Source organism: Vigna radiata, chromosome 9, assembly GCF_000741045.1.
Source record: "Vigna radiata var. radiata cultivar VC1973A chromosome 9, Vradiata_ver6, whole genome shotgun sequence".
NCBI lineage: Eukaryota > Viridiplantae > Streptophyta > Magnoliopsida > Fabales > Fabaceae > Vigna > Vigna radiata.
The window spans coordinates 1,211,018-1,227,373 of NC_028359.1; the positions used below are offsets into that span (position 1 = coordinate 1,211,018).

General features: G+C 30.8%; 2 protein-coding genes across 2 annotated transcripts; both read left to right on the plus strand.

The window, feature by feature from the left end:
- The first annotated feature begins 3,415 nt into the window (after positions 1–3,415).
- On the plus strand, positions 3,416–4,707 carry LOC106773834. The gene has a single exon (XM_014660592.2). It carries the CDS (start codon positions 3,564–3,566, stop codon positions 4,125–4,127), a length of 564 nt encoding a protein of 187 aa, XP_014516078.1. The 5' UTR covers positions 3,416–3,563; the 3' UTR covers positions 4,128–4,707.
- Positions 4,708–6,417: 1,710 nt separating this feature from the next.
- Positions 6,418–7,391, plus strand: LOC106773945. Its single transcript, XM_014660712.2, has one exon. The coding sequence runs from the start codon at positions 6,626–6,628 to the stop codon at positions 7,190–7,192; it is 567 nt and encodes a 188-aa protein (XP_014516198.1). The 5' UTR covers positions 6,418–6,625; the 3' UTR covers positions 7,193–7,391.
- Positions 7,392–16,356: the final 8,965 nt, after the last annotated feature.

A 16,356-nucleotide genomic window follows, 5' to 3' on the forward strand; every position in this document is an offset into this window, starting at 1 on the left:
AGCTGCCACCCGAGGTTAGTCCTCAAACGGTTATCTGTTCGTATAACCGCGGACCTCCTGCCATTCCCACACATGAGTGACCTTTTTCTACCTGAGAAAGCGCCCTCACGGAATATCAGGATCAGGACGACCAAACCTGGGTCTGACCATATTCATACTTTACCAATCATCACCACTTTCCTGAGACATTCCTCCATTGGAATTCCCTTACTCAACCAAATTCAATATCTGTTCATTGTTACTTTCATCCTAGAAGAGTGTCAAGAGAATGATCGGATTATCAACAATAGAGTAAAAGATGGAATGAGTCAAGGATACATGGCCGAATGGTCCAACAAGAACTAAAACCGGATGTCCTGGAACATTTGTAATAGTTGACCGGCTGATCCGGCAACGAATAGAACTATCCACCAAAGACTTCACACAAATGATGACTGGACGATCTGATCAAGGGTGAGACTTGAGTAACAGAATAATATCAAATGGATGGTCGAAGGCTGGTCTATAACCGAACACTTCTCAAACCGAACGAACTAATAAAAGAGAAACTCTTTAAAGAAGTAAAAGGACTTGAGTCAAGTAAACCGGATGTTTCAATTAATAAAGGCTCACTAGACCGTTCAGTCATTAAGTGACCGGACGGTTTTAAAAGGAAGAATGTCAGATTTGCAAGTTTTATAATTTTAAGTGTCAGCCTAAGGCCGAACACTTGTAAGTCCGAACGCTTGGTTTATGACCAGCGTCCTTAAATAATTATTAACAATAATATTAACTGAGATAAATTAAACTGAGAAACTTATTATGCCGAACAGTCCGAATGAACCGAACGGTAATGAGAGGACCGAATGGTCCTAATGACCTTCGATCTCAGATTCATAACTTCTCTAAGTTTCATACATTCACACCAAGTGCATAATTTAAAATCATACAATTCATACGGCAACATTTTACATATTATCAACCATTAAATCATACATCATACAATAAAGTTTCATACATTCAAATCATACAAAAAAATTATAATTAAACTTTATAAGCTCCCCTTACCTCTAATCCAGCTAGTACATCTAAGGTAGGATGGTAGCAATCTATCTCTTTTAAGGTTTCCAAAGTCTAGAATCAAATACCAAAGCAGGTTCAGAGGAAGGGTCTCACAAGTACATGCAGCTTTAAAGGNACATGCATGCAAGAGAACAAAGAGGTTTCAAAGGTCAGAATACTTACCCGAAACCGAACGGTTCTAATGGAAGAGGAGACCACCAGGAGTCTTCAGGTGTGATCTGAATGGTGATCGGAACAGTATATTGGTTAGAATTTTAGAGAGAAGGTTGGGAGGTTTAGAGGGAAGGAGGAGAATTTGAGACTTTCAGAAGTACGAGTTTGAGGAAGAAGATTGCATGGGAAAAGTGGCGTCAGGTTTCTCATTTTACCTTATATACTACCTCCATTCAGAACGTTCGGCCCACTTCAGCGTGCCACCTGCCTTCCACTTTCTGGGGTTTTACTGCTCTGCTGATACTGCACGGATCACGAAGGAAGGGAATTAAAACTTGGCAGAGTTGGTCTCCCACTTCACTAGGGAAAATCGGACGGCTGACACGTGTACCCCACTAAGGAGGGGTATTAAATGGGGTGTGACAGGTATTACCTTATTAACTCAGGAATGATGAATCTTGTTGGGTATGGTTGGGCATTAATCTTTGCATTATGCTCCTTGCGTGTGACTACTTGTGGATTTTTCTGCTCAAAGTGGTCCAGGAGGATCTCTCAACTGGCAACCAAAATTAATAGTTTAATAGTTTGAGGCTGAAATGATTGTATATGACATCTACATACAAAGTCAGTTACATGTCGGGGGTATCAGCTTCAAACAATTAATATTTATAAAATGAGAAGCCATTTTAGCAGAAAACTCCTGGAAGTTAAATTTAGCAGAAAAAAAGAATAGTTTTTTTATCTGAGTAAGAAATAATGTGTGGATTGATGATTGTGTTGGTGACGTGTGTTAATTAATTAAACTTAGGCTTCATGTCATTCACATATTCATTGATTTAGATGTGTACTGTTATGTATCTACATCATCTTTATTCGTAGTAATTACCAGAATTCAGCATCCGTATCAGAGAGGCTTCTACTTTATTTAATTCACGCAACTAACTTCAAATGCTTTTTGGAGTTCACTCTCGTGAAATGGAAGTTCATCGTTCTCTTACATCTCTTCCTTCTTCTTCCTTTTTCTTTTTTCGTGTAGATAACTTTACCCCAAAAGAAGAAAGCCGAAGCAGCTATATACATATATATGGTTTCACTATGCTAACATGTGAATCTCTACAACTTGTTGCTGCTAGCTTGCTATTGGACCACATCTCATCGATTTATTCCTAAAATAGAGTTTAAAGTTTTGTAGTTTTTCAATAAAGAAGAGAATAAAAAGTAAGTAAAGATAGGGTCTAAAAAATGTAAATGTGTCAAAAAATCATTTTTCTTGCTAAAAAGAACAGTATTAAAAAAGGAAAAAGTTATTTTAATAACTATTTTTTGATAATTTTTTAATAACGCATATGTGATAGATTATAATTGTTCCGTTTTAAATATTTTTTAAAAATAAATTCAAACAAATCAATAAAATGATAATACGTATCTTGTGTTCGGTTATAAAAAAATTGTTAAAAATAATTTTTCAGGGAAACAACCTTATTCACTGCACTACTTACCCTCACAAACATTTCCTTGTGCATCATGTCACATTCACCTATTAAGCTCAACACCAACATTGCGCTTTTGCTATGTCAAACTTCATTTTAAGATCCATTCTCTCAAACCACTTGCATGCATTCGATTTTACCTTACGTTCTATTTATGTTACGCTCAAGACTTACATATATATATAGCATGACTCTCCTTTAATAACTTTTAACAAAAAGAAAATCTATTTAACCATTAGACTAAATTAAGCTCATTATAAAGTTTTATATAATTTCAAAAAATCATTTCACAGCATTAGATTAAAATGTGAAATAAAAAACCATGTAAAAGAAACTCAAAATATTAATGAAGATGAAATCCTCTTCCACTCAAAAATGGAGTGGAGAATGACTAATTTGCAGTCCTTTTCTCTCCAAAGAAAGCATGCATGCATGCAGCACGTGTCACGTAACCTCTTTTTTTAAGACACAACCACCAAGCACGGAAGCACAGTACTAAGTAGCAGAAACATATATAGATAACAACAAAAGAAGGACACGAATCTTTGAGATTAGATATACATTTATTTCAATTTTCGAAAAGCTTGCCTTTGTCATTAATTTTTTCCAGAAAAATGTAGCAGGTTCACGATCATGGAAAACTGACACTTCAGTTTCTCAGATCCACCCATCTTCAAATCCTTCACATTCACCTAACCAACTACAACTATTATAAATAGGATTGCTCCTTCCTTCTTCAAGCTTTTCCATATACTGCATTGTTGTTTCCAATACAACACTCTTAAACACAAACCCCATTTTGCAAGATTAAACTTTTCTGATATATATATTTATATTCTTTTTCGTCCTCCATCCACCATGGCACCCCATGGAGAGTCTCTGGTTAGCTCTTTCTCTAGGAAAAGCAACATGTCAAAACCACCAAAGCTTGCATCAGATAACCTTCAACGAACGGTCTCGGACATCTCTTTTGAGCTGAGCAAAGAAGAGATGGATGAGTTGAAGCTGCCGGCAATATCTGAGGTTGAGAATGCCAAGTGTGAGTGCTGTGGGATGTGTGAGGAGTGCACACCGGAGTACATCGACCGTGTGCGTGAGAAGTTCAACGGGAAGTGGGTGTGTGGGTTGTGTTCTGAGGCAGTGAAAGAAGAGTTGGAGAAAAATGGCGGAGAAAAGGAAGAAGCTTTGAGTGCACACATGAGTGCATGTGTTAGGTTCAACAAATATGGTAGGGCTTTCCCTGTTCTGTTCCAAGCACAGGCCATGAAAGAGATGCTCAAAAAGAACACCATAGATGGTAGAAGGGCCAAGTCCATTAGCCCTAGGGACAAAGGAGGCCCTAAGAAAGGAGGAATTGCTCGTAGTTCTAGTTGCATTCCAGCACTTACAAGAGAGATCAATGATATCAAAATAGCCAATTAATATTACCATGTTAATCACTTCAGACATAAAGTATGTTTTGTCTGATATATCTTATGTCTGAAATCATCGATTAATATCGATTCAATCCAAAACTAGTCACTGTTACATATAGACAGGTTAACCTATTATTACCCTTTAAGTTCTCTCTTGGTATGATTAATCTCTTTATTAGCAGTAGAAGCCTCTTTTTTTTTCGTGTATTAGTGTATAATTTTACTGGTGCAAAGGACATGGCTGACAACACTTGCTAGGGCTTCCATTGAATCTACTGTAAGTATTAAGAACTCCATACACGTCTCTCGTTCATCTGGTTTGCGAATGCTTCCATTGCTATCTTTCAGGACAAAGAATGACCTTGTTATGTCGAAGAACACCGAAGTTGACTTCTGAGGTTTTTTTGGTTTGTTTGTAACCTTTCACTCCTTCTTCAAGGGTCGTCGTTTCTTCTGAGATTTGTTTGCATTTCCTTAACTAGATAGGGTTCTTCTTTCTGTTTTTGTTCAGTGGTTTTGTGTGACCTTGTCAGATGTACTCTCTACTTGTTATTATTCATAATAAAGTGCAATAAATTTTACCTCAAGGCTCAGCATAGAATCATCATCTTCATCACTGAAAAACTGATTAACTACAAGGATAAAATCATGATAAAAAATATAAAATTTTGTATTTTTCTTAAGAAAGAAAAGATGGAGGTGTAACAATTTGAAACCACGATAAATAAATAAATATATTAACTAAAACATTGAGGTGTAACAATTGAAGAATTAAACAATAGAAAGATAGATAAATTCAGGGAGTGAGTAGCTTTGAGGTTACTTTTTTAATAAGGAAAATGATATTTTAATACCTTTTTTTGACACCGTGTTGATACTGCATACGTGTCAAAATGTGGTTGGACGATTTCAAATTAAAAAAACAAACTTTGGTTTTTCTCTTCTAAATATACCTCTGCCTCAACTTTTTTAATTTGAAATCGTCCAATCACATTTTGACACGTATGTAGTGTCAAAATGGTGTTAAAATGTCATTTTCCTTTTAATAATTCATAAATTTAAGATGAGAGGTTTTTCATGTATCTAATTAAGAGAGATAAATTAATTTAGATGGTTAAAAATATAATAGGTACATGACAAAAAAAAAGCCTTAGGAGATGAAAATACATTTTTTTCTTTACACAATTTCTTATTTCCTAAAAGAAAATTAACTCTTAATTATAGTTACTATTGTAAGCTATAATAATGAATTTATAAAACTATTAATATTAATTTTTTTTTGTTCAAACAAAGCAAAAAAAAGTTACCCTTAGATCGAACCTTTTCATGAATGATGATGGTAAAAGAAGGTGCGTATAACCTTTTCATAGTTTGTGACATGACAGCACAGCACATATCTAAAAGTGGTTTAAAAAATAGACATAAATATTATTTTTAAATAAATTAAAATGACTGTTTTATTTTCGATTTTTTACACGGGTTAAATTGATTTATGCATGGGCAATTAAATTGTATTTTTCTCCTAATTCTTACATAGGAAAACGCATGAAGAATTAATCGTGTATATTAGATATAATAATAATAATAATCTATTAAATTTTTAATTATTTGTATGCCTGTAAAGAAAGTATTCTAATTAATTACGAAATTAAAATAACTTTTTATAAAAAAAGTTTCATTTCAATCACTTTATCACTTTCTACTAGAGCCAAAAACCACACGTTTTCAAACGCACGTGAGAAATCTGCGCAATCTCATTGGACGTTCAACTCACTTACCTTAAGGCAACCCTCCTCCACCAATCATGCTGGCTCAAGGAAACACCATAATATGAAATTTGAATTTTCTGCGAAATTTGTTTTACTATTTCTTTTTATTATATCTTTAAAACACACTCATTTACGTTCATTTTGATATTTTAAAATACATTAAATGTCTTTTTAATATAACAAAAATAGTATATTTTTAAGAGAGGACAAAAAAAAATTAACTAATAGAATACCCCTTTCATATATAAATCTCTTTGTAAATAAATAATGTATTCCTTAATTTTTTTTTCTAAGACTTCTTTAATTAAATATTTGAAATAAATCATAACTTTTTTAAATTTCATTTAAGAATATAAGTATTAACATATATATATATATATATATATATATATATATATAAACATCTATAATTTTTGAAACATTACTATAAACTATAAATTTATTGCTTAAGTTAGGTGAATTAGTTTGAAAGGTTTTTTTTTTTTTTAATATGAGAGTTGTATTTGAAAATATCTTTGCATGCAGCCATGGGGTTTATTCTAAGGTAGGTTGATTCAAGTGCAAAACCAAGAAACTCACACACATATACATATATATATATACCTCCTTCTTCATCTTTCTCTTCAACCCATTCCTTCTTCTTTCTAGAGATTCTCATACAGAAATCTCTCCCTCTCTCTCTTTTTCTCTCTCTCTCTCCCTCGAAAATTCATAATATCTTAAAACAAAAAAAGAAATGGAAAACAATTCAGCAGTGATTGCAAAGAGAGTGTGGAACATAATACGTGTTGCATTCTTCATGTTGAGAAAAAGCATATCAAAGGGCAAGCTAATGATGCACCTTAACGTCATGCTCAAACGCCGCAGCAAACTCGCCGGCAAAGCCATCACCAACCTCATGTTCCACCACCACAACCACCATGTCGGAGTCCCCGGCAACGACCTCCAGTTCTCAGCCGCCAGGGAGTACGAGTTCAGCTGCAGCAACACTCCCAGCAACTTCTTTGCCACCAAGCGCCACCGCCACAACCCTTTCTTCACGTGCGCTCACGCGCCGCCCACCTTCGAGGACGAGGCCCTGACCGTTAATGTCGTTAAGGGCGTGTTGGAGATGCTGAACAATGAGGCGGTGGTGGAGGCGCCCCCGGCCGCCGCTTTCCGTAGCCCTGTGGTGAGGCAGCTTAGGGTTACAGACTCTCCGTTCCCACTCGGTGAGTACGAGGACGACAAGGACAACCATGTAGACAAGGCGGCCGAAGAATTCATAAAGAGGTTTTACAAGGAATTGAAGAAGCAAACTTGAGTTTCTTTCTGCACAAACAACGTTAATTTTGGTACTTACGAACGTAATTAATTAAGCTAATGAGCAGTTTTGGAAGTATTAATGTGTGTGGATTAGGAGAAAAGGATGCATTAATTTAGTTATTTGCATTCAAGAATTTTGTATGTCTACTACTAGTTTTTTTTTTATTATTTATATGAAAAATAAAAACTAAGTGATTAGTGAGTCTAATTAACTCGATTATGTCTCTCCAATTTTATGTTTTTTGTTTAATTATGCCTCCAATATTGAAAAAATAAATTTTGGACGTGTCTAATTAATGGAATGGGTTTATATATATATTAAACAGGAGCATGTGTTTGATATAAGTAATTGAAATAATATATATATATATATATATATATATATATATATATATATATATATATATATATCCATGTAACAATCTGGGGAATGATCAAGGGAATCTTGTACAACTGTTGTACTGAAAGAATGTTGAATCTTGGCATTTAGAAAAGGATAATGATATTTAGACAACATTTTTTTTACAACATTTGAACATTGATTACGTATCACTTTGTGAATGGTCAAAAATTACTCCACAATCAATAATAATAATCATAAACATTATTGTGAAGTAATTTTTGACCAATCACATATTGACACATAACTAATGTTCAAATGTTATGAAAAAAATGTTGTCTACATATCATTATCCTTTAGAAAACGATAATGTTTTGTTTGAATGTTGTTCTGTATCTGCTTTTGGAGTTTTCATTAATGGAAGATCTTTGGGAGTTAAACATTTGATTTGTGTGTGATTTGGTTTAAAGTTAAATTGGGTTTGACAGCAAGAACAGCACTACATTGTATTTATGCAAATGATTCCACTAATGTCAAAGTGAAACCATAGCTGTCTCCCTCTCCAAAATAGTGCTAGCTTTCACAACTTTTTTTCTTCTTTTGCTTTTGCTTTTCTCATTTAACCACTTTTCTACTTCTTTATTAAGGTGGTTTATTGTGAAAAGAAGATTTCAAAGCCTCCACACAACTTTAATTTTTGCTGTTATACCAAATTATTATTATCAATATTTCCATATATACCCATATTAATACAATTAAGGGACTAAAATTAATATTTGATTTAGTTAATTTGTAACCTTTGTTGATTTCTTTTATAGTCTTCTAATGTATTTTTAAAATACACTATTAGACTTGATAGTTTAAAATATATTAAAAATTATGAATATAAAAGTGAGTTAATCCATGTGAATCGACTTGATTCACCACAAATTGATTTATTTTTATAAATAGTAAATTTTGTAACTCAATTTAATTTATCACAAGGTAGTACGCTAGTGGATTAACTAACTTTAAGATGTTTTATTTATTTTTTATATATTTATTGATACAATTAAGATAAATTTATTTTTTATGCTGTATAATCAAAGTGTTTATTTATTTAACTAGATATTATTATAAACATAGTAATTGAAAATTAAATATTACCAACCTATGTAAGTTGACAAACATACAAAATAAGACATTCAAATTATTAAAACATTATTGAACAACATGTTGGTACTTAGAAAAATCAAATTGTCAATCTAAGTAATTAAAAATAATAAATATTTATAATAAAAAAATTACTAATATTAGATTTTGTTAGTAAATTGCGATCAATATATTTCAATCCAGTTTAAATTCATTTAACCCGATGATTAAGTAAATCCTGTTCCGTTTGACTCATTTTTTAAATTGATTTTTTTTTTTAATTTAATCAGGTTTGAATCCATAAAAACTTGGATTAACATATGGCTATAAACGTATTTTTATATATCTATTAAAAACATTTTTAATATATCAAAATTCAACATTTTAAAAGCATGATATAGAGATAGAAAAAAAAAAAAAAAAAAAAAAACTCTAAACTCGATTACAACTTTAAGTAAATAGATCCTTTTAAATAGCATGTGTAATATAATCAAGGGAAATTATATATTTGCCAACTAGATGTGAAATTGTTGGGTTGTGCTCGTGTATAATATATGTATATGGTTAATTTATCAAAATTCAATTTTTAATTTTAGTTCATAAATAAATTTGTTTTAACTTTTACTTCTTTCAAATAGTTGTGGAGAAATTTGTTGAGATAAAAGTTAGCATAAAATAAATTCTATATCATTCATACGTTAATTACCGATTATATTTTTTTTTTCTTTATTTGTATTAAATGAATATAAAAGAAAAAGATAAAAAGTTTTCCTTCGTATAAAAAGTAAGTGAAAATGGAAAACGACAATAATAAAATGAATTTCATTATTTTTAAAGTACGTAATTAGGAAACATGTATCACTTTCAGAACGATTTTTCCTTTGACTTTTGCTACACAATAAATCAATTCATGTTGCTACCAAATCATTTCCATTTCCATGATTTTCTTAGTTTTCAACTTTATAAACTGTGCACTTTAGCTTTAAAAAATATAGTATGTATGTTAAATAATTTATATTCTCATTAACTCAAAAATTAAGATATATAGTAAATTTATAATATTTTGTATCAATTAATATTATAAAATATGTTAATATTAAACAAAAAAAATGCGAAAGTCGTAAGTGGTATCACTGAGAACCTAATTAATATAACCTATAAAAATAGACTTAATAATAAGAGTTAAAGAAGAAACACGAAGTTTTTTTTTTTTTTTCTATTATGTTACTTTTTTAGTTTATTTAGTTAAAGACTAATATGGTAATTGTTTATAATGATCTTGTATTATCAGTTTGATCAATTTTTACATAAAATGAAAAAAAAAAAGTAAATTTGCTACATGTGTATATAAAAAGACTTAATTTGTATTATTAATTAGTATATAGCTTGTCTAGAAAAATAATAAAAGATGAGAATATAAAATAATAATTTATATATGGGCGTTTGACTTGTTATTTGAATGGTGAGGTTCCCCTTTATTAGAAAAGTGAGATGACATTAAAATTGACGAAAATTTCTCCTTAAAAACTTAACGCAGACATGCTTTATTCATTTCATCACCTTTCTTAAAAGCTTCCTCTTCAACTTTTGCTTCTCAAAGATTGTGAGTGGAAAGACGCATGCAAAGACTATGAAACTACATTACATATTTAATGGAGATTGAAAAAATGAGCATAAAAACTAAAAAATAAAAAATTATATGATTGTTGTGTAAGCAATTTTATTTTTCAATTGAATAAAAATTAATTCAACAGGATTTTGAATTTTCATGATACTCACAATTCCCACATACACAGTAAAAGAGAACTAACCTAGATCCATTGGGTACTTCTTCCTGTCAAAAGTTCTCTCTCCTCTTACTCCTCTTTAATGCCTTCTTGATGATATAGAAGTTGTCAAGGATAGTTTCTCTGTCAAAGTTACGCTATCTATATTGGTCTTTTCTAAGAACGTTCGTTCTCTCTTTTTTCACTTTTCAGAATCGTAACTCAGTCCACTGTAGTAAAACTTTTTCCTCTTTTATGGTATTTTAATTAATCTTAATAAGAAATACCAAAATGCCCCTTTTGAAGTGAGAAGAGAGGAATTGATTTTAATAACTCTAAAATAATCTCAATAACTTTAATACTTTAATATTCTAATAATCATCACATTAGAATCTTTACATTAAAGTTATACCTTACAAACCAATGTTAATTATTAATATAATTTAACATGTTGGTTTAAGATTTTAAGATGAAAGTGATTTTAATTCATTATTCTGAAAAAATATATATTTATCGAAAATTGCAAAAATTTATTGATGAACAAAAATTTTTCGATAAAAGTCGTTGATAAAATTTATTGATAAATATTGATCAATGATAATTATTGACGAATATTTTTTTTGTAATTATTGTTAAATATGTTCTTTAATAATTATCGACGAATAACTATTGAAGAATGATATTTATCGCTAATGATATGACTCACAAAATTTTAGTAATAACAGTGGCAGTTTTGTTAGTATAAAGAGAAGTTTCTCTAACTCTCACCGAAATCTCAAATTTAAATTATTTTCTCTTTGTCGCAACATTTTCTCAACCTTCAACTGCACCACAAGCATTGTCACACAACTTGCAAAAAGGGCATTTGTAACAGTGTTATATTAACTGCAAAAATAAATCACAAATAAAAACAATAACACAAGATCGAGCATAAAATAAATAGGGTTGAACTTATGGACGAATTTTACAAATAATTTAATTTTGTTGGTAAAATTCATCAATAATTCACATTTCCCAACAAATTTTTTTCTATAAAGAAAATTTCAAAAAAAATTGAAATATTATGAGTTAAGTTAATGTCTTATTATTATTATTATATTTATATATTTCAGATGTAAAAATAAGAAAGTTAAACATTATATAAAAAATAAGACTCATTTATTTATGTTTTATTATTGTTGTATTTTTTCTTATGATCACCATTCTAAAGATTCATTATATATATGCATAATAAAGTACACAAATATTTTTATCTTCTCTACACTCGCATCAACTACCTCCTTCTAAAAATAATAAAATACGAAGAAGAAAATTTCATATTAAATGAAGATAAAAACTGAGCATAATGTAAAAAAAAAGTTATATAATTATTATTTTAAGATTTTATAAATCTAAGATAAATTGGATTCATGACTTATTATATATATTAATATAAGTTATTTTAGGTTTTTAATGTATGTTAAATTTTTTACATCATAGTAGATTATGTCAAATTGACGTTTATTGTCTATCAACAATCATTAGTTAATGTCTGTTGCTATAACAGACGTTAACGTTGCAAAAATAACATATGTTAAATTGTGAGTTTGTTTTTCTTTTTTAATTTTTTATCAATATTTTCCTTCCAAAAAAACCATGAAATATTAATATACAATATAAAAGTACACTATAAAAAATTTCAAATTTTTAAAAATAATATGTGTATCTAAAATAAAAGTGTAGGTAGAGTATAGAAAAATTGATGAAAAATACCAAAAACAATAAAAAAACATAACTTAAACTATGATTTATTGAAAATTCCAGAACATTCAAGAGAAAGAATACCTTAAACGAGTTTGTCACCCAATTTTAATAACTTTAACTTTTGCAATGTCTCCATTCAAAGTTCATGTTTAAAGTTATGATAATTTGAAGTTCTGTTAAAATACAATTTTTAAGATGTACTACAATGACTAGTAAATAAAAACACCAATTTTAATAAAAAATGTAATAAAAAAAATGAAAGTTTCAGTCTAAACAAACACCACAGTAACAAAATAAAATGAAATGAATTGAATAATTTGCTCTTATAAATTTAACTACTTTAATGAAAAGTCGTGTGCAAAAGGTGAAAGTAAAAAATGAGAAAGCTAACATTATTTCTAAAATTCTAAAAGAAAAATTGAAATAAGATACATTCACAATAAATGTCAATTTACAATATAACATCCGTCTGACATAGATGATTAAATAAAGTCAGACTTAATGTAATTAAAGGTTATTTAATATTTGTTGGTTTCATGTTAAATTACAAATTAACATATTATCAAATTCAATGTTAATTTGAATGAAATATTTTAAAAAAAATCCAAACACACATTTTTAACATCAAATTTATTATTTGTAGTCTAAACATGGCTTATAAATTATTTTTACACTAGTGTCTTTATCCTCACAACAATTATTTCACTTTTTATACTCCTCCTAAAAGTAATAAAATATGGCATAAAATTATTTATATAGAGACAATAGGAAGAAGTGGTTGAGAAATATCTTTGAAGGTGGTAGTGGAGAAAGTGGGTTTGAAAATAAAGAAGGAAAAACTCATTTCCTTTGATGCTAAGTTTTCTCCTTTCCAAACGCAAACACAAAAATGTCTGCGCGTCTTCTTCAACTTTTAACATGCCCAATTATAAATATTCAAATCCATCCATCTAAACATATTTACAATGTGCCACATTTTAACATATTTTTGACACATGTACAGTGTTAAAATGGTGTCAGAAAATAGTGTTAAAATATCATTTTCCTTATAACTATTCAGTTTTCGTCTATATGAATATTTTGCATATTCATTTTTTACTTCTTAACAAAGTCAAAACATGTATTTACGTGTTTTGTTCTTAAATGAAAAATAGGACTTCTTACAGTGTCATACTATAATTATTATAATATACATAATTTTTTTTGCGTATAAGTTCATTCATTAACTAATCTTTAAATCCATAAAATTTCTTTGCATATTTGGTTAATTCTCATATACTTAACTTTTATAATAAACAAAACTATAACATCTTATCGAATTAAGATTAGATTTATATAAATGAAAGTTAGCAAATATACAAACTACACCCTAAAATTATACAATTAAGGTTTAATACATCATTTGGTCTCATCTTTTGGGGCTTTTGTTCAAAATGATCTCACCTTCGAAAAAAAATCACTCTGGTCCCATGTTTCATTAATGTTGTGTTCGTATGAGGGGGAAATACTGTTGAAGGGAGAGTGTGAGGAATGATTTGCAGGATGGAGGGGTTTTAGCTGATATGCGAGGAAGAGATTGCGCTGATTTGCGGGATATGCCACTTTTGATCATCTCGCTATATTACAGAGATTTGAAATGATTTTATGTGAAATGTCATCTCTACCCTCACTTGTTTCCAAAATTCTACTGCAAGGTTCTTCTCTTCATCCCTGTATGTGACAAAAATCATGGGCTTGTGTTGTCACACTGCCACGTAGCTATAGGTGATTCCCAAGTCAATGCCTATTATGGCTTTGTCTTTTCTGGTTGCCAGGAAAAAGAAGAGCTTATTTACTAAATTATAACTTTTGTATATTTTCAAAATTAATTTTGATAATTAATGTTAAATTTTTTATTTTTATAAACATTTTTATAATTAAATATAATATTTTATATTACTTTAATATCTAGGGACATTTTGGTAATCTTTAATTTTTATCAATTAAACAAATTTTTAAAATTGTCACATCAATCAAATCTTACACTAATTCTCACAAACTTTACTCTCAAATCTACTCTCAATTACCCACAAATCCATTTAAAAAACCAACAAAAAAATTACCCTCAAATCCACTCAAATCCATTCAAATCATCTCCTCCAAATCATCTCCCTTAAATCCATCCAAAAGAACACACCCTAAATGTTGTTCAAAATGGTCTCTATGGCAGACGAAGTTAAATTTTTAACGGTGAAGTTGCTAGCGTGGCAAATGTCTATCCACCTATTTAAAATTTATATGACGTGGCTTTCTGAAAACATTTAAGGGTAATTAAAAAAACCCTAACCCCAATTTGATTACTCCAACTGCCCTACTTCCCTCCTGCGGCAACTCAGCGTCGTTATCCTCTTCCATGGTCGGCCAACAGTTTCGCCGTCGATAACATCCATGCCAGAAGCGTCACCACCTCTCTGTTCCTCCTTCCGCAGGCACACTAACAGAGTAAATCTGACTCAACGCTGTCAACAGAAATCTTCATGTCAACCTTAGTCCTACGAAACAAACAAAAGGAAGTCAGTGTCCAGTCGCAATCTTGTGATCCTGAAGTTTGAAATTGAGGGAGATGACTTCTCTTCTTTTTATTATAATTATTTTTTAACTTTTTTCCATAAATTATTTCCAAAAAGAAAGAAAAAAACAAGATTCCCTTTTTTATGCAGATAGATGATGAAGACATGGATTTAGGTTCTGTTATATGCGTGAGGAGAATGAAGATTTTGTGTTTTTTGAAATGGAAAGCAAATTGCAATCCCTAATCCCTAATGCAACAAAGGCCGTTGGTGAGAGGGGAACAATCCCTAACAACGTGTCGCTGAAATTGGATCCATTTTTTCAACTGTCGATAGCGTATTTCAATTGCAGCTATCCAATCGCTGAAGATCCTAGATGTGTTGCTGTTGAAGCCAGTCTTTAAGGTTGGGGTGCCAGCTGATGATGACTACTTTTGCTGGTGCGGGAGAGCACAAGTCCAACGAAACAGAAATCACTTTCACATAAGCAAAGAACGCAGAAATGGAGTAATCAGGGTTAGTTTTTTTTTTTCATTAATCTATTTTTTTAATTTAACTTATTTTAAATAATTTTAGACAGCCACGCAAGCTTTGTTTGAAACAGCTCACTAATGTTCTGCCACGCTAGCAATAGCACCGTTAAAATTTTAACGTCGTCTGCCAAAAGGACCATTTTGAACAATTTTTAGTGAAATATGGGACCTTAGTGATTTTTTCCAAAGATGGGATCATTTTGAACAAAACCTCCAAAAGAAGGGACCAAAATAGGTATTAAACCTACAATTAAATTAAATTAATTTCCCATACAAAAATATCATATTACCAGACAGCAAAATAAGTTTAAGGGTGTTTCATCCTCCACCTCCAAGTATTTCATCCTGCACCTCCAATTTCCAAAAATACCCTTATTTAATTAATAGTTTAAGAGTTTAATATTTTGATTAGTGTGAATTTCTGTGCCAGCATTAAGACCACCTCCATTTTGTTCCAATCAGTAAGCATGCATTTTGCTGACCTCTGCAACCCTTGACCCTGTACCCCTTGACTCTACACCCCTACATCACTCCTGCACCCCACTCCTGCACCCCACTTCTGCACCCCACTCCTGCACCCCACTTCTGCACCCCACTCCTGCACTCCCTCATTTCCAGCATACCACTTCTGCACCCTACTCCTACACTCTCTTATTTCCAGCATAGCATAGTGATTCATCTTTATAAACAAACCTTACATCCCTCCATCTTTGAAATGCAACTCGCTTAAGGTTTTCTGAGTGTTGGTTATATATATATTTCCAAAGGATTGTTGAGTGTAAGCTCATTTGCAGTGGGGCGGCATCAGCTTCTTCCTATTAGCTATTTTTTAGCGTTAGAGGTTAGTATTTATTTTAAAATTTGTTTGTATCTTCCTTCGATTGGTATAGCTGATGGATGATTAATATATTTTTTTTTAAAATTTGTTTGCATGTTCTTGTTATTCATTGTATTGATATTAAGAGATAAGAGGTATTTAATTTTAGTTAGAATGTTTCATAAAACGAAAACATGTGTCAATCGGACATGGATATCCGATTAACATATCATCGGATTTGGATATCCGATACACAAAATCTCGGATTTGGATTTCCGATGCC

Bases quoted from the DNA above. Each gene is read 5' to 3' on its own strand.
- LOC106773834 (XM_014660592.2), top strand. From the start codon at position 3,564: ATGGCACCCCATGGAGAGTCTCTGGTTAGCTCTTTCTCTAGGAAAAGC.
- LOC106773945 (XM_014660712.2), top strand. From the start codon at position 6,626: ATGGAAAACAATTCAGCAGTGATTGCAAAGAGAGTGTGGAACATAATA.